Source organism: Mycteria americana, chromosome 7 (genome assembly GCF_035582795.1).
Source record: "Mycteria americana isolate JAX WOST 10 ecotype Jacksonville Zoo and Gardens chromosome 7, USCA_MyAme_1.0, whole genome shotgun sequence".
NCBI classification, from domain to species: domain Eukaryota; kingdom Metazoa; phylum Chordata; class Aves; order Ciconiiformes; family Ciconiidae; genus Mycteria; species Mycteria americana.
In genome coordinates this window covers 10,739,350-10,765,972 of record NC_134371.1, presented here as the reverse complement: position 1 = coordinate 10,765,972, position 26,623 = coordinate 10,739,350, and the positions used below count along the sequence as shown (strand labels likewise).

The following is a 26,623-nucleotide window of genomic DNA, read 5'->3' as shown; positions in this document are numbered from 1 at the left end:
GCGTGTTGTGGATCATGTAGAAGGGCAAGGAGGTAAAAATGAGAATGTAGAAACCCAATACAAATAGAGCAAAATAAATTGGAACTAATTTCAGCTGGTATCCAGATTTCTGGGGGCAAACTTCACCTCACCTGAGTTTTCAAGTCATTGGCCTTATCATGTTACTGCACTTCAGTATTGGTATGAGAAAAAGAAGAACGAGGACCACACCAGATCCCAGGCGTGAGGCTTGCTTTGTCCCCCCCCCCCCCCCAAGCAGGCCCCTTGGCAGAGGCCCAGGGCTGGAAATCCAGCCGCGCGTGTGAGCGGGCGTAATGCTCTCCTGTTGCAGATCTCTGGCGTGCGGCTACACGTGCTGGGACCTGCCTGCGCAGCTCCTGTCCCAGCTTGGCGTGGTTTGCAGGAGGCACTTCACCGACAGGCGTAGGTGGTTGTTACTTGCTGGTTGTGTTTGACACAACGCACTAATGGTGAGCCACCCCGGCTGATCCACCTTCAACAAGCTCGGTCCTTGGAGCAGGACTGAACCAGCCAGCAAAGGCTGCCGACAGCCCCCAACTGGGACCAGAGCCTGTCTGGGGCTTTGCTCAGCTCTGTCTCGCTTTTAGCAGGTGCTCTGCAAAGATGGCTCGAGATCTCACCTCTCTCTTCTGTGTCTTAACAGAAAAGAAAGAGTTTGGCCCTAAAGAAAGTACTTTTTTAAAGGACAAAGGGGAAAGTACTGATTTACAAGTCTAAACCCTCCACTGGGGTATAGCTGCAATCTGCACCAAGTTATCAAAATTGGAAAGAGGAGCACGAAGCTTTACGTGGCCTTGCAGAGCCCCAGGTCTCAGCTGCAGAGTGAGAGCCTGCCCTCCCGCCCGTTAGCCCCGCAGCCCTTTCTGTTTTCACTTTCTTTCCTAACCATCATTTATTTCCTTCTGTGGTAGTTTACAGGCGAGAAGCATCAGTCTCCCCCTCTCTCTCCACCTCCTTTCCAGCCATGTGACTGAGCACTCCCTGCATCAAGTGAAACTTTTCAGTCCCCAGGAAACCTTGATTTCCTTTCCACTCGCTCCACGGTAAGAAGCAGCATCTCTCAAACCTGCAGCTGTGCTGGCCATGGGGAGCAGCGCACCCCAGTTCGCCTTGCTAACCTTCGCCTGTGGTGAGTAACATCCTCCATCGTTTCCATCAGAAAAATGAGAGACTGTGCTGGTTTTGTTTCCTTGGAGTCAGGACAGCACCTAACAGACTGAAAACTTGAAATTGTTTTGAAGCACTAAGGGTGCTTTTAATAAAGCTGTGTTTCTGCTAGCACTAAGGGTGCTTTTAATAAAGTCCCACTGCTAAGAAATAACTATAGCTACAAAATTTAATTGCAGCTGGTATAGACTTAGTCTGATGTTTTCCTGTGTATTTTCCCTTGCACTCTGTGGTGACATAAACTCTGACTGTGCGATGGAGTCAGCTCAAAATAGTATGAGAAGAACTTTTTTGGGCTTGCTTTTCTTAATTAAAAATAATTCCCAGACCAGCAGAACTGACTGAGGGTCTTGAGTGAGACAAGCAGAAGAAAAACTAAGGAAGTGTTGCTCAAGTCATTCGTCTGCATAGCGAGATGCAGAGCACGATCAGGAAAGCAAGAGTGAGGCGGGGGGCTTGGGGAAGGCAGAGGCAGGCTGGGGCTTAGCTCAGCGACAAACCAGATCAAAGTCACCGTTCAATCCTTAATGCTGCTCTGTGAAAATCTGGGGAGCTAGCCTGGTCAAGGACGTGTCCCAGCATGTTAAGTGATCCCTCAACACCTACAGCAGTACAAAATCTGCCAGGTGAAGAAGGACAGAGCGTGATTTAATCTGTGTAATGGCTAAAGGTTTGAGCTCGCTGGTGGGGTGCTGGATTTTTGCAGTGTTTTGCCGTCGGCACACATGGATTACACAGGTAGCAACTCCCGTCTCCCTCCCAGCTCTGCTGTGGCAGCGCAGTGAGCAGGGAAACAGCCCAGGGACTTGGCCACAAGCAGCTCCTGGCATAGGTGCTCTGCTTTCCCTCACCCGCTTCATAGCCAGAGTCTGCTGAAGTAGCCCCAAAACATAATCGCATACAAGATCAGACTGAGAGAAATAACACTAATAACTCAGTGGTCACCAAGGATCTTTTTGACCAGGAAGAACTTGTTTCCTCAGCTCCGTATCCATTTTTGATCATTCCTTTAGTAATTTGTTGTGATGTTTTATTAATGCCACAAAGTCAAGTCTTTCTGTGCAGTTAGGGAATTAAACATAATTAAAGTTTAAGGGATAAGGTCTGATGCGTTGAAGGTTTAAGAAACTGCTCCTGTGTTGGTGGGAAACTATGACAGCACCGAAACCTCTCAGAAAATCTTGGTGCTTTTCCAGTTCCTCAAGGACTCAAACCAAAGCAGCCAGAGTTGGTGAGAGTGTTTTCAGTGATTGTAGGAGCTGGGTCAGGTTTTTGTGTCCACACAAAAATCAGTCAGCTAAACACAAGCATTTCTTCTGGGCAGCATAAAGCGGAACAAACCTGCTGGGCTGCCGAGCAGCATGAGTGTGTGGTTAGGCAAGAAGGGCAAAAAAAATCCCCAGCAAGAGTTTTTTTTTCACACACCCCATTACAGGACAGCAGGCTGAGAAATGTCACAGCCAGATCATGGCACTGAGCGCTCCACTTCCCACCGTAATGCCTGGGAGCAGAGCAGGGACGTTCCTTTGTTGGCAGTGACTGAACCTCCCTGGTCACCAAAGCATGAAAGCAGGGTCTCCAGGCCCAGACTGGGGACAGTGAATTTCAAAGAGCTGCCCTGATCCTTTTCTGAGAGTTTTGTTCTGAAGCGTTGCATGCGTGGAGGCTTGCTGGGCAGAAACACAGCCCTTGGCGTTTGTAACACACAACTTTGAAGCCGAGGTGACACGAGGAGATTGCAGCTGCTTGCTCCAGGAAGATACACCGCAGGGAGCACAGGTCCCTCGAACAAAATGTTGGTCGTATGAAGTTTTGAGATGGCCTCATAGAAAAAAGAAACAGAGAGTAACAGGGGCATGCAGAGCTGCAATTCCTTGTTGCTCTGTGGCCCCTTTTGCCGGCAGAGCTGTGGAAAGGGCTGCGGCGGGGGGAGCCGTGCAAGTGGCTCCTTTGCCAAGTTGTGCCAGGCTCCCCGAGAGGCAATGCTGCAACGCTGAAGGAGACATGGTAGATCTTCCCAGACCTTAGTTGGAGGGTAGGTCAGGCATCCCGTGGGCCCACCTGCCCTTCGCACAGCAGAGCTGCCGAACTACCTCCAACAGCCACCTGAGAAGAGCCAAGACCATTAGGTGCAACCGGAGAGCAATCCTTACCCATCCCTGGGAGCTTGTGTGGCCAAACGCCTTTTGAGAAGATGACCCAAACCAACAGGTTTAGCAGCGTGGCCATGCCCTGACAGAGGCTCCAAAATGCTGAGGAGAGCCGTGGGAGGCTGGAGGAGCGGTCTGGCAGGTCGCCTGGTGAGCACGAGCCATGGGCCACCCCAAAGACATTTCTGACTTTATCCCTCAGTGACCCTGTCAGGCTGAATGTTTCTCTAGTGAAAAATGGTTAAGTTGAAATGACCTTTTGGGGAAAATGAAGTTTCATTTAAAAGCTATGGGTGGCATCCAAATGTTAGTGAAATAATGTTTTTCTCCGCATCTGTAAGATAAGTGTTCAGTAATCGAAACCAATCTGTTAACTAAAAATTAAGAAGTATTGACTATTTAAGATTTGTGTAAATTTAAATATGGGTTGTTTTGCAATCTTATAGGGGAAAAAAGTGAAAATTGCAACTTCTTCTTTTTTGTTTTTATTGTGCCGATACCCTTAGATGCAACTACCTATAGCTGGTATATGGCAACTGCTCTGATTTTCCACTGGCACACAGAGAAGGAGAGAAGTTACCTGCTTTTCAGTTCTGCCAGCAGGTGTGGTAAAGTCTAGGGGAAAGTGACAAAATGAACTAAAATATCATCTTAATTAGGGCATTTTTAGGTTCTTCTGATAAAATTCGCAATCAGAGGGATCTGTCCTGTCATTTTTGAGTCTTTTCAACTGTATCATTCTTCGATGATAACAGCTACACTGGCAGTCAAGTATATTCTGTGCAGCACAGAGGTGAAACCCAGGCAATTTTAGGAGTATGGAGTATACATCTACACTTCTGCTCTTCTCTAGCATAGACATTTTAAGGGAAATTTGAAGTGTGGGTTCAGATCTATACATCTGTTCTCATTTCTTTTGTTTTGATCTTGAATTTGATTCAAAACCCAGTAGGTTTTATTATTCTGATGTAGTCTATATGTATCCTAAAATGGCGAGATTTTGTGAATTCAGCTATTGTTGCAGACCTCTGTTCATGCTGCGTGAAAATAAATAAATGAAAAGGAAGATGAGCTTGTGAGATTTCAGCCATTTCCACTCTGAATGTGCCTCTGGACTTAATTGATCCTAAAATCCAAATCTCAGGAACCTGCCTGCCACAAAGCTTTGATACTGATTCATGAGAAATTTCTTTGGAAAAAAACAGCATACAATAAACTTCTCGGACAATGTGTTGCAGCGTCCTCTGTGGAGCTGTACCGCTAGGAATATGAGCTGTCTTGGACTTTTGGGTCCCTGCTGTCTCCAAACTGGAGAATTCATCTCTGTCCTCCAGCTAATTTAGGCAGTAAAGCATTTAACTGCACCTGAAGCTTCGTGCCCATCAAGGAATTAATATATGTCAGTGATTTATGATTTCTTTTAGTTTGACCTTGTCTTTACAGAGTCTTGTTGCATACTCACAATCAAAGACTCACTTCATCTATTCTACAATGTACTATTCCCACTTTTTCTTCACTTCGTTATTTACATTTAGGAGCCAGACATTTTCTTTTCAGTTCTGCAAGGGACATGTTTCTGTAAATGTTATAAGATAGAAGCATAATTTTGGTGCTGTGACTATTTTTAGATGTGGTCCAAAAAGCCTCTGAACGCTGTACCCTGAAATTTGTTTCTCATTGCTGAAAGCCCATCGCTAAGGGGGCTGGTCTTTCCTTGTTGGAACGTCCCCTTGGGTACCTCCCAGGAGGACGAACTTCAGGGTTCAAGCTGGCATGGCTACAACAAAACCATAAATAAATATCTGGAATTTCCCTGTCTTCCAGACCGATTTCCCAGACTATTGTGAATCACTGTAAGACCATTACGCCGCCTCACTTCCTTCACACACACAAAATGTTCCCTTTCCCCATGCTTTGTTCGTAAGTAACCAACCACCCCTTCGCCTGTTGCACCCACTTCATCTTCCTTAGACCTTGATAATTTGCTTCTCGCAAATCTTGCTGTACTACTGCCTGCAAGGGAATGCTTGTGCTGCCTGGCGATTGTGCAAGGTCTGCTCACGCCTCTGGCATCCTCTGGCTTCTTCAGCAGTAAAAGCAGTGTGTGGGGAGCTGGGAGCCAGTGTGCTTCCACTGCAATGAGGATATTCAGAGGTGTGAAGATTGGGGGAGTGGTGAAAACTTATGGATAGTCCTACTCTCCTATCGTGACTGGAGCCAAATGAAGAATAAAATCATATCACCCATTTGATAACAAAATTAGTGCAGTTATGTTGTGGGTATCAACAAAAATGTTAAATGTAAAGGTTTCTAGACTACTGACTTAATTGTTTCTTTGCAGCATTTTCCTCCTGCTTTGCTGAAGTGGCCCTGGGGGTTGAACTGTCTCCAGAAACCACATCCTTCCACCATACAGCTACTTCTGCTCAGCCACTTTCCCTTTATCATTCTTCACCCCATCAAGGCACCGCAGTTCATTTTAACAGCACAGGCTCTCTTAAAACAACACCCATAAGCCATAGAACAACTGTGCAGACAACAGACCAGCGTCAGGTAACAACAGCACCAGGCCATCACACGACAGCCCAGGCAGGAGCAACCACCATACAAGTGACCGGCCAGAAATCTCCCGCGGTGGTATCCACATCAGTAGACAACACAACTGCAGCTGGTCAGGCTACAACCCAGGCGATGGAAACGGTTACACCTGCAGCGAAGAACACAACTGTACACCCTATGTCCTCAGGCAAGCAAGCCAGAACACATGTGAGCACAGGCATGACAGCGGCAGCCACGAACACAACCATAAAACATACAACGCCAAATACACAAATGACAGCTGCTGCCATAACTGCTACAGCCACCACCATGCAAACTGTAAAGCCCGCCACAGGGTCAGGAAATCAAACAACAGTGCCTAAAGGTCCAACAGCCACAGCCATGACCAACACAACAACCATTCGTCCAGGGACTCAAACAACTGTCCCATCTACTATGATGACAGTGAGACCCACGCTTGCCCCGCAGCCTTCTCCCATCCCCACTGGCACATACACCGTTTCCGATGGGAACAGGACCTGCATCAAAGCGGTCATGGGTTTGCAACTGATGGCTCAAAATACACAGAAGGTGAGGTGGAAGCACTACAAGGCTGAGCTTTGTAACAACTGTTTCTTCATTAGCTGGAATTTGTTCTTCTTCTTTCAAAGCAATTTTCAGAAGTTAGCTTGTATAATAAAAATAAGTGGTTTGCTACCAGTCCAAGGCCTTTTCTGTGCCACAGCATCTCAGCTGCTGTACTTTGGCTTGTATGAGGATGTCAGTGGGACGTACGGGTGCTTTCTCATTTCAGCGATCTATCTGTGGTAGCAGTGCTTGGGAGGGTAGGTCAGGCTTGAGGGTTATTTTTGTTTCCCAGAATGGGAGACTAGTTAAAATCTGAATTGACTTCAGTGAAGGGCTTGACATTGCAAGTTGCAATGAAAGGAAGAAATTGTCAACTCTCAGACTTGGATTCAGCGGTGGGTTGTCTTGATGTTGACAGGTGGAGATTCTAGGATCACAGGAACTGCCAGGCTGGATCAGAGCAGGGGAGCTGGTACCCTCTCCTAGCAGTTATCCACTGTGGGTGATTCAGCAAAAGATGTCACAAAACCCAAAATGGTGATTATGTCCCTCAGAATTAAGGTTTTGTAACCTCCATTAATACAATATGTGGGGTTATATCCTCAAGCTCTGGAGTTCATATGCCTCGAGCCACCCCCATTAGAAGTCCAAATATTCTTGCCTGGAGTCTGAATATTTCTAACATGGCACGAGTATCTAATGTTGGTGAAAATAATTTTCGTAGACTCATAGAACCATTTAGGTTGGAAAAGACCCTTAAGATCATTGAGTCTGACCGTAAACCTAACACTGCCAAGTCCAGCACTAAACCATGTCTCTAAGCACCACATCTACATGCCTTTTATCCCTTGTCCTGTCCGAAGCCAGGCAGGGAGCATTGTTCCCAGGCTCACCGGTCCACAGTGAGATGTTTATTCCAAAAGGTGTGTATCAGATGAGACCGAAGGAGCCAAACTGTGTATTTAGGGCCCCAGAGCTCTCCTTTCAGGCTACAACGTAGGTTGGCTGATGCTAGAGGTGAACTGTGCAGGACATAATGAGGAGGCCTGGGTGATACGAGGAGCAACACGTCGAAGCCAATCTAACCACTGCCTGCTTCTGTCTTGGTCTTTCCTCTGCCTTCAGGCACAAGTTCCCACTGCTCCCTCTTTTTAAATTACCACTGGTGTTCATCTGACCCTGCTCTGAATCAGATCAGTTCATTGAATGAGCAGAAAACGGTTATTTTCTGCCAGCTTAACGCACTGGAACAGCTCGGTGCTGTTCAAGCTCGGTCAGACAAGCGCTAGTGCTGGTTTACAAGTGGGGAATGACCCCGGCAGCCAGCAATTAGGCTGCCAGCGCCACTGCCCTGTTCATTCAGCCACACGGAGCCTGTCTGAAAAAAAAAAAAGGCCGCTATAAATCTCTGTGTGTTTCATATAAATGTTCCCCTCCTCTTCATCAGCAGCCCTGCAATGTCTCTTCTCTCCACAGAAGCGGATGGAGTACATGGCTGTCAACCCCAATGCGACACAGACATCTGGCAGCTGTGGGACGGTGAAGTCTGAGCTGAACATAACTTTCAGTGGAGGGTTTATAAACTTCACCTTTGTAAAGGTAATTGTTGCATTTAGAGGGGAGGAGTGTTTAGGATTGGGGAGCTGGAACTCAGGCTGCCTTTGATCCAGCTTGTGCTGTGGGAAAAGGCATTTCATCCATCTCTATGCTAGTTCCACTTGTATAAAGGCATTATCGCTCCTGTCCTTCCCAAGAGGCTAGAATCATAGAACCGTGGATTAATTCAGCTTGCAAAAGACCTTTGGAGGCCACCTGGTCCAACCCCCTGCTCAGAGCAGGGCTAACTTCAATGTCAAATCAGGTCTTGTCTGTTTGAACTTTGAATCTAGAAAGGTTCGTACGTGCAATGAAGGGTAGGTACAGTGCCTTGCCATCCTTTGATACAAAGTGCTAGAGAACAGTGTTAAAGCTACCAGTCTAGCAACACAAAGTCTAGAAATAGCCCCAAACAAAATCTGTGTCTCATTTTTACATAGGTAAAAATCTAGTGGGAGGGAAGGCCGGGTCTGCTGTTTGCATTGGAGTGGGACAGAGGGAATGGGTTTGGGACTGGAGTCCCTGCGCAGGAACAAGGTGTGTGTGCTGGGAGCTCTGACTCACACTATCAAGTTGCTCTTACAAAACAGTGTCTCAGGGACCACTTGAATGCAGGTGAGGTTAGCCATTTGCTTCCCATAAATGCCAAGTATCACAACTGCCCAGCCAAAAGCCAGCTCTGGTTATTAAATCCAAAGGGCAGACTATGAAGTTGTAAGTGCCCAGGAGCTATGGCCCATCCACAGCTGAAGGTGTCTAATTTAATCTAATTTCTGAGTGGAAAATGCCAAACAAGCGAACTACAACAACAAAATTGTACATAACTGCCCTTAAAATGCAGAACACCAGGGAGACTTATAAGTACACACAGAAACTTGGGCAAGAGAGTGGCCCTGCTGACACAGTGGGAAAATGAGCTTTCTTTTTGACATTGTGTCTGTTGATACCATGTTCCCCACTGGGACCGCATCGTATGTGGATGAGGCTTTAACATAAGGTACCAAGAGTGCTGCTGCTGCTATAGCCACAGGAGAACTGAGTATAGCCACTGAGTGCAGCCGTCCTCTTGCTTCCTCAGACGCTTACACAGTTTACACATTTGGGAGGCAGCACGCAGTACTGTTTATCTGAAAGCTAGTAAGGGCTGGGTGGTGATGGCAGCAGGGCTAAAGACAGAAGTTAATACTGCGTGTAAAGTCATTAGTGGGCAGGGAGGAATACGGCACGGGTTGGATCCCATCAAACTCTGACTGAGTGTAACAGGCATTAAGGTCCTGTCCTGGAGCTCCATAGCAGTTCAGAGCTGCATCTGCCCATCACTGCTGATCTGTGTCCTTCAATTAATCAAGCCAAAATGTCAATCTTACAGCCTGGTTCCAAGCTCAAATTAGTGACAATTAAGAAAAGTACAAATGGTTAATCAGTCATTTCCACAGAAAGTCCAAGAGGCAACAGCAAATTATACCACACCAGAATCATTAATGCTTGAGCAGAGAAAAGATGTCAATTAATAATCATCTTGATTTTAGTTTATGGCAGAAAGTTTTCTAAAAGCTACAGAGGAAAAGTGAGCTAAAAAATCAATCAAAAAATCAATCCTTAAAACAAAGGATCAGTTCAGACTGTAAGTGTTTGCTTTAAATGGATGCTTCCTGCAACACGGGGAGCATTTTCGGTATTACAAGGGTCCTTAGAAAAAGTCTGGTGATTCAAGTACCCGTGAAAGCCCCAGCTCGCAGCAGTGCTAAGGAGTGGGATGTGAACCTTTAGGAGGTACTTGACCCGTCTTGCCCTGAAAAAGGTGGTTATTGGCACAGCATTAGGCAATCTGCCCTTCACTTAAAGATAAGCCTCAAGAGCATAGCAGGGCTCGGCTTAGACTTCTTTGAAATTCAAGTTAATAAGAAATCATTTTGCTGCTGTTTTTTATGAGTTTGGCCCCCACAGCCTCTCTAACTGCTTTGAACCAGGAGTGCTCCAGCAATGGCACTTCTGATTTTCACCGGTGAGAGAGGAGCTGGATCAGGCCCTGGGGCTGCGGTGCTGGTGCGGGGTAGCGGGACGTGAGCGGCTGGCTCAGTACTCACCACTGCCAGGTGCTTTTTGCAAAGAACTTGAAAAAAGCAAGTTTTGTAACAACCCACAAGACATGAAGTAGGAGCAGGTGTTTTCCCCAAGCAAAGTTATTAACTGTAGCCAAACAGAACATAGCGCTGCTGCCAAAAAAAGGGTAATATTTGACCTATTTATGTCTTTATGTAGGAATAATGCTGAGAACCTCTTCTCTGGTGTATTTGTTTCTTAAACTTTCCCAACCCATCCTACCAGCTTTTAAACTGTGTAACATTAAAACTGGGTGCACAGGAGACATTCATGTCTGCTGCCATTTATCCACCAGCAGCACTTACCAGTCCCTGTGTGCTCACAACTGGGATTAAAATGAATAGTAGGGCTGCTACATAAAGACTCACATTATACTCCAACGTTGCTACCAGGGAAAAGCTCCTAGGGCCGGCCCTCACTTTGTGACAGTCCCGAGCAGGACAGCGTTGAGGTTGCACCAGGGTTTTAGGGCACATGGACAGTCAGCTGGAAATTTTGCTCTGTGCTATTGTACTAGGTGCTTTCCATGTCAGCGGTCTGTAGGCATATAAAAAAAAGCCAGCCGGCACCGATGGTGTCTGCAGGGTGGAAAGAACAGTTATTTCTCCCCTACACAGACACATCCAAGTTGCCGTTTCCTCATTTGCAGTGCCTGCTGTTGGCAGACAAAATAGGAAGTGAGTGGTGCTAGCATGAGGTGAGCTCCCGGCTCTCCGCTTCTTGCTGACCTCTCCCAGTTCAAAGCAACGATGAACACCGAAGCACCGCTGCTTTCTGCTGTTTGCTCACGAAAAGAGCATCTATGCATAAAGTGCATTGCAGCGCCAAGAGTCCCAAGTACTTCTAAAGGTGTTGGCTTAGGTCCTGCAAGCAGTCAGGCTGCAGGTCAGCATGGATGAATTCAGTGCAGGATTACTCATGAGAGCACTGTGGGGACTCTCAATGAAAGCAGAACAGGTGAATAAAAATAAATTGGCCTTATCACACGCCTGTTAATTTGTGCAATGTATAATATTTGCCTAACTCCCTCCTACTTTTGGTTACCACAAGTATCACACAAATGTCTAGCTGGAGCAGTGGGTGCAACATCACACCTGCATGGTCCAGTTTCACTGAACTGAGCAGAACTGGTGATGTAGCTGAGACGGCTGCATTGCACCAGCTTCTCACCTATTAGGTGAAGTCATTTGGAAAAGAAAAAGCAACACATCCAAGCAAGATGCTCTTGGGTCTTAAAGGTGTTGCTTTAAAATGTGTTTCTTTGCGAAATTCTCTGTGACCATTTTGCTGTGGTGAACTGTATTTTTTTCACAAATATGAGGATGTATTATGAATAAAGATATATCTTCTTTTGCAGCAAGCTCCAACGTACTATGTCAGTAACATTGAGACCAGATTACAGTTATCTTCTGAAGGTCAGTGATTTTACATTGTCTTAATTTCGTATCAAACTGTTCTGGGTACGGGATAGGCTTTCATATCTTTAAAACACTGAATTTTGCAAATTAGGTATTTTATCAGGCTTTCAGCATGTCATTCACCTAAATCTTATGGCATGAAAAATGGAAGAGAGGGGACTGGGCTCGGTTTCATCAGAATTGTTCAATTTTCCTTTTGTCCTTAAAAACATTCCCTGTCTTTCATTACTCTTTCAGAATAGAGATTACTTCAAACCTAAATTTAAGATACCAAACAGTTTTTATCTGCAAACACACAAAAATGCTGTGACTCCAGTTCAGTTGCATGCGTCTTTCCAATCTAATATGCAAACTAAATGAATACAGTATCTGGACCACGGAAATGCAGAGCTGGATCCAGATTTCAAATACACCAATATGGAGAGGAGGTGTGTCTGACATTTTGGTTTGGCAAAAATAAGGACTGGACCCAGGCTGAGGTTCTTAAAACTGTCCTGAAATCCTAGATCCTGTCTGTGCTTTTCTCTGGCAATTGGATTTTCTTATATAGCCCTGCTTCTCGCCAGTTGAACAGTCAGGAGCTGTCCCAAATGCTACCTCCCAAGAAATGCTAAGAGAATGTCATTTAGGTCAGAGAGAAAAATTCTGAGCCATCACTTCAGATTTTCTCTGACATTAATTTTGCACAAATTCTTCTTAATATATCAAATCTGTGACAGGTTAACAACTATATTATGTCACTTCTCTGCTTGTTACTCATAAGTATTTGGATTGACTTTTGTCCCTGAAAGAAGAAAAACAAATCAGGAGCTTGACCAGGTGTGTCCTGATTTTTCTTCTCACTGATGAGCACTTTTATTAACTCAAGTGGAGCCTATTCTGATCTACAGCAATTGAAGTAAAAGAAAAGCTGATCCAGAGGGACATATCTGCTTAGGGATGTTCTCAGTCTACATGATCAGAGTTTTCCTGTGCATTGCCAAGTGCAAATTGCAGCAAATACAAACTAATTGGCTTAATAATAAGTTTTAAAATCCTCAAATATACTTTGAGTCTTCCACAGTGGTGCTGGCAAGAGACATTGCCCTCCTTGGCTGTTTGTTACTGCCTCTCTGCCAGATGTTGTCATTTCACAGTCGACCAGCAGTATGTTTGCAGTGAGCAAGCCTGTATCTTTTTCTAAGATAAAAATTACTGAATTAACTGTATCAGTACACACTGGTGCACTGATTTTGACTGAAGAGGACCAGGGGCATGCTGGCAGATGTGGCTGAGATACAGTGATGCAGAACTGGTGATGTGGATGATTTTGTCTTAAACTGGTATATCTCCTTTCAAAGGAGGCTACGCATCCAGGATGTGCCCAGGTTACAAGATCTTTTCATGCTTTGAACTTGAGCCATATTTTCCGTAAAGTACTGTGACACTGAAATATGTGTAAAAACATATTTAATACATAAAGCAATACAGACTAGATATGTCAAATTCCCATGCTAGAGATGGTATCTCTGTTTTGTCTGGAAAGAGCCGTGCTGGAGACCTAAGATAGTTGTCTGCTCCTGTGGGAATCCTAACCCCCTCTTGCAGACTCAGATTGTTAAAATATGATTTGAAGAAGCATCTGAAATTTTAGCCACTTTTTCAGACCCAAGCTCAGCTGACTTGCCCACTGATAATTAAAGCACTCATTTAAACCTGGAAGAAATGTGACTGATACATTATGGGGAAAATGTCCACGCTTTAGTCACATCTGTGACTGCTGCTCTGCCAAAGCACTGGGGATCCCCCATTTTATCTCAGAAAGATGTTGGTTCCAGCAGAGTTAGTGTGGATTCTCATTTGTCTCTCTCTTTATGGCCTCCAGGTATGCTTTACTACGCAGCCATACATGAGAAGCTGTTTACAACAAAGCTGGGGAATTCCTTCAAGTGTGCCAGCAAGCAAACCTTTGGCTTGGAGAAGAACTTCCAGCTACTCTTTGTTAATATGCAGCTGCAGGCTTTTGATATTGTTGGTAACCAGTTTGGAAAAGGTAAGTAGAAAGGATACCTTTTCCACGCTTCCAAGATCTACATGTCAGCATTCTGGTAGCCTGAGGTAGCTCCTTCTGCTAGATTATAACCATACACGTGCAGTGATCCTATTACACCTATAGCACAATCACAGCTTTGTAATAGCTCCCAAATACTGTAACCCGCCCGCTGCTGTATTCTCACTCTGAGTCATTTTCAACACAGTGCTGATACCTATGGAAGATGGAAAAGTATCTTTCCCTCCTACATTCAATACCTTCTGTTTCACCTTCTCATTAAAAACGTTCAACTCTACAGCCACCGTTTTATCCTTCGCCGGTTTTCTCCCAGAGCAAGCGGAGGTGTGTTCACCACCATTGCATTGCTGAAACCCCTAATTACGTACAGTTCAGTTCAAGGTCACTGTTCTCAATATAGTCAGATTTTAGCTATTTTGAAAGGCTCTTGACACTCATGATGTCCCACAGCTGCAGCAGCAAAACTGCCAACTAATAAGGGATATTTGTGAATGCAGAATGATACTTGCAGAGCAGCTGTGTCTAGACATGATGAAATGCACTCCTGAGGAGGAGCACAACTAGCATGCTCCCTAGTTTCAGAATTAAATGTGATGCTCATCTCTGCAATTTGTCTTTTCTTGAATACAGCCCCAAAGAGGCAACCATGTAGCTTAGTAAAAGACAGAGACAGACCAGTACTGACTCCCCTGGTCCCTGGGTTGCCCACACCGGGAGAACGTATTGAGGCTCATCACAACTTCTTCCCTACACCCACACCTAGGGTTCCTTCCACAGGGAAATGAGATGTTGTCATCCTTGTTTCTTGTCCAGCAATGCAGCCAGGACCTGGCCAGGGTGTGGGGTCCAGGACTGCTGGGTGCACCAGGAAACTCCCGTGTCCCACGGTATGGGCACTCTCATGGTCTACTGCCTTACTTCTTATGAGATGCATGAAAGATCCTACAAAAAGCACAGAGGTGGACTAGATGGGACCCTGTGCTCTCTTTCAAATTGTACATCTTCACATTTCTGTGACTTCCTCTCAGGCTGTTTCCATGCAAGAACTCGGGTGGACAGATAGGCTTATCAGCTCTCCAGCCCTTCACATGCACTAATAAAACATTCCCTTCTTCTGACATTTGACTTTCTGCATGCTTACAAAATACTGTCCCTGTATTCTTCTTTTTACTTGAGATCTGTCTTTTGACTCAGTTTGGCTCTGTTTGAGTGATTCTTCTTTTGTTAGCTCAACATTTTGGCTGCCTTTCTTATTCTAAAAGGAATATAATGGGAAACAACATCTGGGGCTTTTTTAAGACATGGACTTTTTTTTTTACATACTTTTCTTTAAGTTCTTAAAAGCCACACTGAGAATCCAATCTATGCTCTCATTCTCATGAAGATTTTTTTCATAGGATAAAACCGAGCTGGAACAACTCATATGATCCCATCTGGTCCCCAAATTCCCATTTGAATTTGTACAATGAATGAGCTCAGATATGGCTTTTGGTATGGCCTCATCTCTAGCAGAGACAGAGCTTAGAAGGACTCTCTCTCTCTCCGCACCCAAGGTCAGGCTAATCTCTGCTAATCAATACCATATACAAAATTAATTAATTAGTTTTGCTCTTAAAGGGCTGAGAAAGCAGCTACCACCTCTGAAATAATTCCCCAGTGGCCACAAAACAGTTATGAAACTGTTATGTACCTCTGCTGTGTATGCAGATTTTGAAAGACAAAATCCCCGGTGAAGGCATGACTTTACACACATCACCAACCTCCTCCCCTCAGGTTTCTCCAGACGGGTAGTTTCACTTCTGTTGCTCCTGATTTGCTTACCTTTAAAAGGGGAAGAAAAAGAAAACACTAATGATCATTGATTTCAAGTTCCTTACAAAATTGTACAGCCTGCAGCAGCGTACATCAACAGCTTGGCCTGTTTGAGTCTGGAAAGCTGTAAAAGTGTCTTCTGAACTGCACTTCAGTATAACAGAAACAATTCCTAGGGTTCATAGCCCGAGGTTTCGTCAAAGCAAAATGGCCAATTCAAACATCTCTGGCTTTTGCAATACTCAAATGCAAATACTTTTCAGCTCACTTCCTTAACAGCAGGTGACATTAACTAGACAAAGCTTTTAAAAGGCAGCATCTAGTAGAATGCTGATGCCTTTGGCTTTGTGGCATTGCATCACATGAAATCACCATCTGGATCAAAGGAGAAGAGGATCAGATTTTGGGGAGAGCTGTGTGGAGGCTCTAGAGCTGTGACATGATGTCATGCCCTCCACATGCTCCCTGGGCTAACTGCCTGCCGTTGGTGTAAAGATTCCCATTGGGGAAAAGCCTAAACTAAGCTACAATCTGTGCCAGCATAGCCATCAGAATTAGACAATGACAACAGAGGCCTTTATCTTAGAGCGCTGCCGAAATCTGCCTTGGAATAGTCACAGGGAATGAAAGAGGTGGAGGCTGTTGGACCTCTCTTAAACCTTGGGTATAAACTGGATTCACTGCTGGGTTGTGATATACTTTGGGGTTTAGCTGATCAAGCTACCCTACTTAGAGGATAGTTTTTACTCAGAGCATCATGCTAGAGGTCTTTCTTTCCCTGGAGCCCAAGGAAAGACCGTTCCTATAGGTCAGATGGAAGACGTAGGTCTGATCCAATTTTGGGATAACACATTAGTGATCATTCCCAGACCTTCCCTTCACCCCAAGGGCTACACTTGTTGTATTGTAACTTTGAGACTGATCCTGCCATTGTTACTTGGGTAAATATTGCATTTATGTCAGTGACACAGATGGGGCAGTCTCTCCATAGGAAAGCCACCAATTTACCCCAATCTGGAAGTTCATTTTTAAGTAATAAGTTTTCATTTAATCAGAAGATTACTTGAATCTTCATTTAGGTAGGGACTGGCTGAAGCAGTCAGGATTTGCTCCCTCTGTAGCCGAGGTATGTTTGGAGTGAATATATCTTTGGATGGTTCTTAAAAGATACTATTTGTGTCAAAACCTTTTCTGATATCATCGTATACACAATAAAATTACAATGGTACTGCTAAAGCAACCCCCTGGACTAAGTCCAAGGCTTCTGCCTTCCTAATCTCTTGATGTTCTGAGTTAGCCACAATTATCCACAAATATTCTGAATTAAACACAGAGAACAATTAGAATTTGACTTTTCTTAGGAAACACTGAGTTAGGTAGGATCCTTGCTGCACTAATGATGTGCTGGACTATGGGCTCCCTTCTCTGGCCTGATACTTTTTGCCGGGCAGAAGCAATTAGATGCCACATAGGAGCAGTTTTTGTCCATGCAGGATGTGTCTTGCTCTTTATTTTCAGACTTGCACTTTGTAGTGTGATGCTCCACGTCTGCTATCAGCAAGAAAGCCTCCTGCTGTGTATGTACTTCTCTTGATGGTAAAACAATTACTGCAGACGTGAAAGAGCAGAGTCATTCTCCAGTGAAGCATGTAGCTATTTCGAAAGGGGCAAGTATTGTTTTCTTGAGATAAGATTCACCACAGATAAAAATGTATTAAGTATAGCTCAGGAAAAAGAAAGTAAAAAAAAAGGAAACAAGGTTTTGAGAGCTTCTGGCTTGTATTTGCTAACTTTCCTGGAATATAGATGTATAGTCTAGGTGTATGGTGTTCTGCTATAACACGTTCTCTGATCTCCTTTTGCTTTCAGAAGAAGAATGTTTTCCTGATAAAACCAGCAAAGCAGCTCCCATCGCAGTAGGCCTGAGTATCCTGGGATTGTTTGTCATTGTGTTTGCCACATTCCTGATTTCCAGAAGAAAGCCGCATAGAGGATACGAACGTATCTGAGGTGCCCTTGTACTTCCAAATGTGTGTAGCAAGTAGAGAAGTCACAGGAGTTTTAGCTTCTACCTGGCAATCTCATTGCCCCGAAGCCGTATTTTTAAGTGGGATGACGCCACGTGTTTAAAGCTAATGAATATTTCTGGAAGCGATTTCTTTAAGGTGGGAAGGAGAGAACTCACACCATCTACTTTAGGCTATTCTTAGCATCTAATTTAGATGTTGTCCAGAGGACCAAAGTGAGAAGCCTACATTCTTTATATTATCAACAAAGGAGGCAAGTCAGACCCCCTAAGTCAGATGCCTAAAAATAGCTTAAAGCAGGCAGTATCACTTAACCCCAGAAAATCCATCAGGTTTCTTGAAGATGGTATTTAGATTTATTAAAATAGATGAGTCCAGTGACACGACCTTCAAGTGAATAAACTAGAGGTCCACAGCTACAGTCAACCTTGTTAAATCAGAGCTCAGTGAAAGCCTTGTGGGAACATTGTGTATGCTGAAGTCTCAGGGCAAGCGTGTGACTTCCATTCATAAGCAAGTTCTCACCTGTCCTGTAAATATCAGGGTTGCATTTCCTAAGTTCTTGGTCTTTCCTACTAAGCCTTTTGGAAGAACACAGTGGTAATATGTGACTCTTACTCTGGAAACAGTATTTTTAGAAAATTTTCTAGTTTCCAGTGACTGTGTATGCAAATAAGAGACGATTACCCAACTGAGGTCATACGGAGTCTGCCTGATCAGTATGTGCCAAAATAATCATTTGTCATTGCTTGTCACAGCCCTGCTGCAAAGGTGTCTGAGCTTCTTCCTAATAATTCTTGAACTGCAGCCTCATAAAGCACAGCCCATTGGAGCAATCTGACGTTGGTAAGTTTATCCTGACGTGTTATGTTGCAAACTGCACAATTCAGGAGCTGATTGACAGGCAGCTGAGATGTCTGTGCAGCAGAACTGGGCAGGCGTTTGGAGGCAGTAACTCCATCCATCTGCCACACCAGACCAAGCCATCCCACTCGTCGATCGGCGCTCAAGGCACAGCACCCCTTTGCCATGTGTTCGCAACATAACGTGGAGAAAGCTAACACGAGGGGCTGAAAGCACTGTGACACATGGGCCGGTGCTAAGGATGCCAGGGCAATAGATGGGCACTGGGGTGAATTTTCTTGATAAATTCAAGGAGCTTAATATTTTGTGGTCTTGTGAGAGCTCATGAATCACCCACTTCCTATTCAGACGTGGACCTGTTACAGTGACTGCACTGAACTCAATAACTGTCCTTCTACTGAGACGGCAGCACTGCCGTCTCTCTTAATCCGGGAAGATACCACGCGCACTGAAAATGCCAGGCATTAAGCGGCCACAATTGTGGCAGACCTGCACAAGGTCCATGAGCAAATGGAACCGTATGTGCAAATGCCGTATGTTCAAAGCTTCTGTGGGAACTAAAAGCTTGCACAGGCCTTGGACAAACTTTCTGCCCAAAAGTGAATGCTATCCAGTGCCTTGCAGCTGAGCAGCTGGATTTTCATATGGAAATAATTTGGAGTTGCTTTAAAGCACGCTAATTGTAACACTGTAGTCTGTTTCCTGCTAAGCCAATGATGAAGGCATGAAAGTAGTAATTGCTTTGAGGTTAAAGTTCAGCTAATGTTCTTTGTTGCAACAAGGAATATCTCCTTGTCACAAAAGATTTACAAAGCTCAACCTATGCACAAATGTGCACATACACACACGTCCACACACCACATACAAATCTGTTCACTGCAGCAAATGACATCAAAATGATAAGAAGTTAGTTATATATAAAACATTTACAAAAGAGAAAATAATACTAAATAAGAGCACACTTCCCCCTTAGGAGTTACAGTAATAACTTAAATTCTACCAATAAAAGTTTTGCCTGGGAAAGGACTGTGGAATGGCACCCATTAAACAAAAGAAAGACTGAAGTCATCTGCAAAAATCCCTTGTTGTTAGTTTAATCTGGATCTAAACAAAATAGAAATGCTGGGAGATAATTTAATTTCCATTAATAATGGCCCAAATCCTGAGCAATTATTAATGGTGATGGAACCTCACTGGATTTTCACTGGGTAAAACTGATGATAATATCTTGTGAGTTTAATTTCCCTTAAGTATTTTTTAAATAGTTTTGCTATTTTACTAGTGTTTGACCATTGAGAGTCTACTTATTGAAATCAATAAAAAAAGAAATCCTTCCGTTCCATGAATTACTAGAAGATGCTGGTCTGTGTCAAGTACAAACATGGTCATATTGTTCCATAATCGACATAATACGTAGCTGTGGAAGTAATTAACAGTCTCCAGAAATGTTCCCTTTGAGTCTGAATGAACCAATAAATAAGAAAGATAAAGACAATTTTGAAGCACTTCTGCGCTTGGAGAAACATCAGACAGAAGTCAGAACCAGCTGTGAGCAAGGGAGGCAGCTGAATATGATTATAAGGTGAAGTAGCACAAGAAACAGAATAGCAAACTTTCAAACCTTTAATACAGATACAGTGATTTGAACTGTATTCAGTTGAGTACTCCAACTGAAATTTGAGTGTTTTGATTATCATTTTGTAAAAGGCTCCAGCACTGTTAATAGTGCTTAGTGAACTTTATCTAGCTTGTTTTCAGCCTCCCTCCTTCCCCCCTGGCTAGTGGACAAGCAGCCCACTGAACTCAGTGGCATAGTTCAGGCCCTTGGATTAATAAGATCCCTCTAGTTCTCAGGGTTAGTTAATACTATTAATCTGTTGTTTAGAAAGCAGATTTTTATACTTGATTAAAGCAATCACATTTTTTTAAAACAAGAGAATTGATGAGGTGTCCAGCAGGAAAGGTAAATGTATGGAAGAGCTTCCATTTGAAAATGAGCCTAAGTATGCGATAGTGATGATACTGTCCCAAACCGTTACATGTGGACATTTTAACAACAAACAGTGCCTAAAAAGCTCAGCCCTGCACATGATCTGACCCTAAGCCGTGATCAAAAGACATCTTTCCCATTCAAAACTGTTTCACATGTTCTTTGGATTGTTGTGTTGCACGATCTGTATGGTTTGTTACTTCTATTGATATGGATATAGCATTTTCTTGTTATGTTCTGTACTGAAAAATCTCTTTATGTTAATATTCAGTCTTTTAACGTTTGATATCAACACGAGGAGAGAAAACTGTTCTTAATGACTGATAATTCTGTGTTTAATCTTGTGACACCCTCTGGCATTTTTACCAATGATGCAAAGTTAATTTTTTTTCCCCACACTTTTTTCTTTCTACAGTGACTCAAACTGTTGGTATTGAACAATGTTTGGAGTCAGGTTTACCTGACTTGTTCTTATGCTTTTTATTGCTATTACTTGTGTGCTATTTTTATGATGCTGCATACTGCCCTTTCTACATTAATAATACTCTGGGCTTGCTCTAAACGGCACAGGTAAAGTGCATGTGGTACAAACTGGTGAATCAATTGGAGGCTCCCATGAAATGCTGCCAATGTGCAGCAAACTGAATCCAATGGAGTTAGTACTTTACAGTAGTAGAAGATCCACTGGAGAATTCCTTACTGCATCGGGAGATCCCAGCGCCTAACGTGCAACCTTTCTCCCCGCTGCAGCCCAGCCTGCATTCCATCACCTCCTTCCCTGACCACAGAACACACAGGCAGCCTGCAGCAGGGATGCATGTTAGCACGGCAGCATAGCAGGGAGTATTGCCTCTCTGAATTTAATGTTGAGTTAGAATTAGACAGCCCAGCTGCTCCCTAAGTTGCCATGTGCAGCTTTTAAAGCTGATGCCTGTACTTATTTTCTGCCAGAATTTAGGTAGATATTTGGCTGGCACTTCTTTATCTAATGGAGTTGCTTTGAGGTCCTCCTCCCAGTGGGAAGACTCTATAGGTATAATTGGACTTGGCTGCCAGACTTTCACTTTTAAACATCTTGTCTGAGGAAACGTTTTGAACGAAAAGTCCCTAAAGGAGCACCACACAAAGAGGCTCTTATGATAAATTAGTTGTATGCTAGGTGGGCCATTATAATTATACCATGGGCAGCAGCGCACAGTTTCTGTGTTTCCTGTCGGTACGGATGTAAATGAAAGCAGTATTTTCTAAGCCGGGCAGATTGCTTCCCTTCCAGGGCTGCTCTTTGCCATAGTCAGACTCTTGTTCAGCAACCTGCTCACTGCTTGGGACAGGGGTTTACCAATCAATCCACCCTAAAAATCTGCATACCAAAAACCTTCATATAGTCAGCATGAGGCCATGTACCCAGAGAGCTGAGAGATGAGCAGTCTGCTGTGGGAGCGGGCAAGGGTGCAGCTGGCTCTCAGAGTGACCAGCAATGTTGGTCTCAGCAGCCCCAGCTCACTTGTCCCCCCAGTTGCAGACTCAGATCAACCCATCTCTGAACCAGAAGATATTGATCATGATGACACGACGCATCCCATCAGGGAAGCTACGCTTAACTTGCTTGCAAGCATGTGCTGGTCAGGGTACAGTGGGGCCACTCATAGAAACCGGGAGGTGAGCACGTCCCTGTAGCTCCCTGATGCTCTGCCCCAGCTCTTAGCCCAGACCATTCGCTATGGTCTCTTGCACACCCAAGGCAGACACAAGGGCATCCCATGAGCATGATGATGTCATACTTAGCCAAATCGCCAAGGAGTTTATAAAGCAAGATTTAATTTCTTTCAGTCCTTTTTGCTCTCTGATGGACAAAGTCCAAATTAAAAACCAGCTGTTAATTCTGGTTGAAAGAGGAAGGAAGATGTAGATTAGCATCTTGAGTTAGATGAGGAAGATGGTTTGGTTGATCACTTCTAGCTTGCTATAATATATGGTTGCTAAAAATAATTTGTGCTGAGAAGTAAGATACGCTCTTTATTTTTCTATTATTGGTGTTTCTATAATAAAGGTTGTATTTAGTCATTAAAGTGTGCATTGCTGTGCAATTATTTTATCTGTCGAGTGCTGTTTCACCTAACCTGTTTAAAATACAAGTACAATCTAACAAACAGGCAGGGTCCTGTGGGCTCTGGACACAAGCCACAGACACAGATATGCTTATATCCTAACCATAACTTTGATGATTAAGATATGGATATGATGATTAAGATATGGATAATGATTAAGGTTAGGATATAAGATATGCTTATATCCTAACCATAACTTTGATGATTATTTCTTCCGTGGCTTGGGCAGCTCATCTGACATTTCTATCTTTGTTTCATCAGCATTACAAAAAAAAAAAGGTATTGAAAATATTATGCGGTTTTCTTTTAATCTCCCCACAACTTCCAGAGTATCTGAATTCACTATGTTTCTTTATACGACTAGATCTCTTTTTGTTTCCTATTGGTCCAATAAATACAGACCATAACTCACAGCAGATGTGATGGATGCTTGTTACATGTTTAAACTGCTTTCACAGATAATAATCTTAGGAATTATGATACGAGTCTTTTGAGGAGAATGCATCCTTTCAGTGCGCAGTTATGGAAACTAGAGGAAATAAATAGCTTGGAAAATACCACACATAAACTTGAGAATTCAACAGCTTCTATGTTGGTCAAAGGAATTTCTCAAAGGATGGGGGCTGGACTAGATGATCTTTAAAGGTCCCTTCCAACCCAAACCAGTCTATGATACTATGTGACTTTGCTGTGATTTTGCTGTTTGTCACATCAACAACCCACTTAAAATATCGTAACTGTGGGACCCTGCGTGAGGTAAACTTCTCAATAAAAGGCGGCACTCAAAAACTCTTCAGCTTCATCTTTAAAGGTGTTTCAGAGAAACTTGAAACCAAATGTGTCTAGACCTATGTTTGGCTAATAACTGCAGCCAGACCCTGTTTTGGGTGCAGGCTCCTGTAATGCCTCTAAGGCCGTTGTTGGGAAGTTCCATGATGGGCTGGCTAGGAAAGAGAGGGGTGGGCAGACAGATGGGGGAACAGGACACTACCTTCTCTGTGGTGAGCAAGATAAGGCTCTGCAATGGCTGAATGAGTCCCACATGTCATGCTCTTCATGGCTAAAGAAGCAAAGGTTGTTAGATGGATTGCAGGAAAGCAGAAGACGTGGTAAAGATGGGGGAGAAAAACCTATCTCTCTGCTGCTGGCAGCTGATTCAGGAACTTATCCATTAGAGAAGTGCCAATGAGGGTAGCAGAAAGAAAGTAACTTCCCTCAGTGATAAAACACCAGAATTACACTTCACTTGCTATTATCATTTCTAGTGTCAGTACACATCCCTACATGATGGATAATTTAATGGCTACAGGTCACAAGGTGAAAACTTTGCAAGTGCCTTGATTTGACCTTCAGTAGAAAAGCAGGGCTGCCAGGAGAGCAGGGCCAGTTTGCTCTGCTCTTTTGCACTTGCTTGGTCTGGTACAACATTAAATTTGGTGCCAGGTTCACCTAAGTGATAAACCTATTTAGTGGACGAGGTTTCTGACTTGTTCATGTTAGTTTTAGAAGCTGGGCTGGTAAATACACACTTGGGAGTTGCATTTCAGCTGATGAACTAGGATTTAGGTGGGGCTTTCTGCATGTTCATTGCCTGGAGGTGGGGGGGATGGTGTCTGAAGTGGACCCTTGAAGGCTGCTGGATGTCTCAAATTCTCTCTTTCTCGACAAAGTTCAATGGCAGATGGAGGAATAGTCAATCATTTTTCCTTTTAAGGCAAAACCCCCTCTATCTGTAAGTCACACCATGGAGTGTCCCAGAAGCACAAAGGTTTTGAATCCACTGGAGAAACGTTTTTGCATCAGAGTGTCTAGAAGAAAAAAGAAGTATTTTTTAAAAGCATCAATTTGAGGAAAATAACAAGGGTGAGGAGAGAAAGATTTCTATGACATTAACCCTCACTAGTAAGGTGACAAGACACTTGGAGACTACACTTGCTTTCTCACATCCATGGCTGTGGCCACTGCATGCCAGCAATGCAGGGGTATGCATGTCTGAAGTTTATCAGTCACAGCAACACTCACACTCCTGGGCTTTCATCAGCATCTGGGCTTTCCCAGCTAGTCACAAAATGTCACAAAACCTGCATTTCCCTTTTTCTGCAAGGCCTATTGCCTATCAAGTTGGTAGATCCCAAGTATTTTATTAAATTATAATTTAATTGGCTCAGTTGCTTACATAAATCCTTCTTCAAAATTTTAAAAAGGAGTAGGTTGCATTTCCCACATGCAGAAACAAAATAAATGGCTGTTGGGAAAAAAGAAAGTGTTCAATCTGAATCAGAAAATCTGTGCAGATTAGAGACACAGATCTTGGTTTTGAACCTCAGCTTTGCTGGGGCTTTCCTATACCCCAGAAATTTCTGAAGAATATGATTCATGAGTCCAGCCAATGTTTAACCTCATTCATTTTGCCATGGAATGACAATTTTTTCATGTCCTCAAGGAAAATTAATTCGTATTTCAAACAAATTATGATGTATCTGCTCACAGAAAAAAATTAATGAGAAAAGTACAGAAATTATTAATCTAAAGCAGCTTTCAAATATATGCCAACCTTCCACAATAAAATTTAAAATGTTCCCAGTCCAACCTATCCACTACATCACTAGGTTCATCACAGTGCCTCTATCTATGTACATGTACATTAAGCATATTGCTGGTATCAGTGAGAAAATTATTATTTTCTGCATTTCAGTTTTATTACATTGCACTTTCAAACATCTGTCTATACAATCTGATGATCCCACTTGACTTTCCAAGCCCTAAAAGCCATGCTTGCAGGATGCCTTCACCAAGAGCAGATCTGCAATATAAATGAGCTTGCAACTTCCATTAGTTCTACTGTTCAAAGTGTAAACTCCTTCACCACCTCTGATTTATGTATTGTAAAATATCTTTAGCTCTTCCCAATGTTCAGTGTTAAACTACATAAAATGCTGCCATCTTGTGTTTAGAGACAAACATGCTGAACTTTTTTAAAATCTGGATTTCAAAAGAGAAAAGTAGGATCTATGCTGTTGGCACGTTATGTTGAAGAAGAGTGAAGTGAATGAATTATGGAAAAGTGGAAGCTTTACTTAATAATTTAGTTTTTAAAATCTCATCTTTACAGCAAGCGCTGAACCCACCACCTCTTGCAGTCTGGTTCAAGGGACCATACTATTTCCCCAAGCTGATCTGGTGTCCGTTTCAGCTCCTGCAACCACTCAGTCCCTGGTATGAGAGGTCACCATGCCAAATTAAAAGAACCAACAACAGAACAAGCAGAGATTACCTGCATACCAAGAACGCTCTTTATATAAGAAACTGTGTTAATGCTTCGGAGTATGGAGAACACATATCACATGTCAAATACTACCACTATTACAACTGATAGCTTGTGTATTCCTTTTGTGAAAAAGCATGGTTGCTTTGCTATTTGTAAACAGCAACTAGAAATACTTATTTTGACTAAGTGCTACTGTTTGTTTGGTTTCTTTTTTAATTTTTCTGTATAATTAATATTAAAATCATGGCCACGTGAAATACTACTTTGGAAATGCTTTATTGTAGTCTGTCAGTATCACAGTTTATCTGAACATTATTGTCAACCTGGGTTCAGTAAATCAGTGTGACTGAGGAAAACGGGGTGACCTTGGGGATTCACCCTCCTTTTCTTGCTGTTTTGAGATCCAGCTTGACAGGGAAAATAAGAACGGCCAGGCGAAGCCTGACCAAAGGCCCTGTCCCCTCAGGAGCACGGGCGCTGAGCTGGAGCCGTGCAGGGAGGTTTAGCAAGGCCCGGCACAAGGGTGCCCGGCAAACCTGCGAAGCCGGAGGGAGCCGTACCGATCGTGCCTGCTTTCTGTTCACGGGAGGGTGGGATGTGCTGCTCCCGCAACAATCTGAACCTCTTCCATTTACACGACGCAGTTCTGAGCCGGGCAGTCGGGGCTGGGCACGGGGACGCTACGGTACCTGGGGATCCCCGTGCCCTTCCCGCCCACCCTCACGTTTCCTGTCGCTGCTCTGTAACAACCCCGGATGTCATTCCCGAAGGAACATGGTCGGCTCAGAGCCCGTGCTTCCACAAATGTGGCCAGGAGTACTTCTGCAGCGTGCATCACTTCACATTTATATGAATTTTATTTGATCTGCCGCTTTATTGCCCAGTTTCTCGGCGTCATCCGACCGCCGCCGCCTTCTCCTGGC

At 43.7% G+C, this 26,623-nt stretch overlaps 1 protein-coding gene across 1 annotated transcript; it reads left to right on the top strand.

Annotated features, from left to right (window-relative positions):
- The first annotated feature begins 970 nt into the window (after nt 1-970).
- Nucleotides 971-20,636, top strand: LAMP3 (lysosomal associated membrane protein 3). The gene is made up of 6 exons (XM_075506962.1): nt 971-1,150; nt 5,680-6,467; nt 7,941-8,063; nt 11,521-11,578; nt 13,446-13,613; nt 17,313-20,636. The coding sequence occupies exons 1-6, from the start codon at nt 1,105-1,107 to the stop codon at nt 17,450-17,452; spliced, it is 1,323 nt and encodes a 440-aa protein (XP_075363077.1). The 5' UTR covers nt 971-1,104; the 3' UTR covers nt 17,453-20,636.
- The last annotated feature ends 5,987 nt before the right edge of the window (nt 20,637-26,623 follow it).

Excerpts from the sequence above, each read along its gene's own strand:
- LAMP3 (XM_075506962.1), top strand. The coding sequence starts at position 1,105 with ATGGGGAGCAGCGCACCCCAGTTCGCCTTGCTAACCTTCGCCTGTG. Across the intron at positions 8,064-11,520 it reads TAAACTTCACCTTTGTAAAG|CAAGCTCCAACGTACTATGT; the intron begins GTAATTGTTGCA and ends CTTCTTTTGCAG. Across the intron at positions 13,614-17,312 it reads TGGTAACCAGTTTGGAAAAG|AAGAAGAATGTTTTCCTGAT; the intron begins GTAAGTAGAAAG and ends TTTTGCTTTCAG.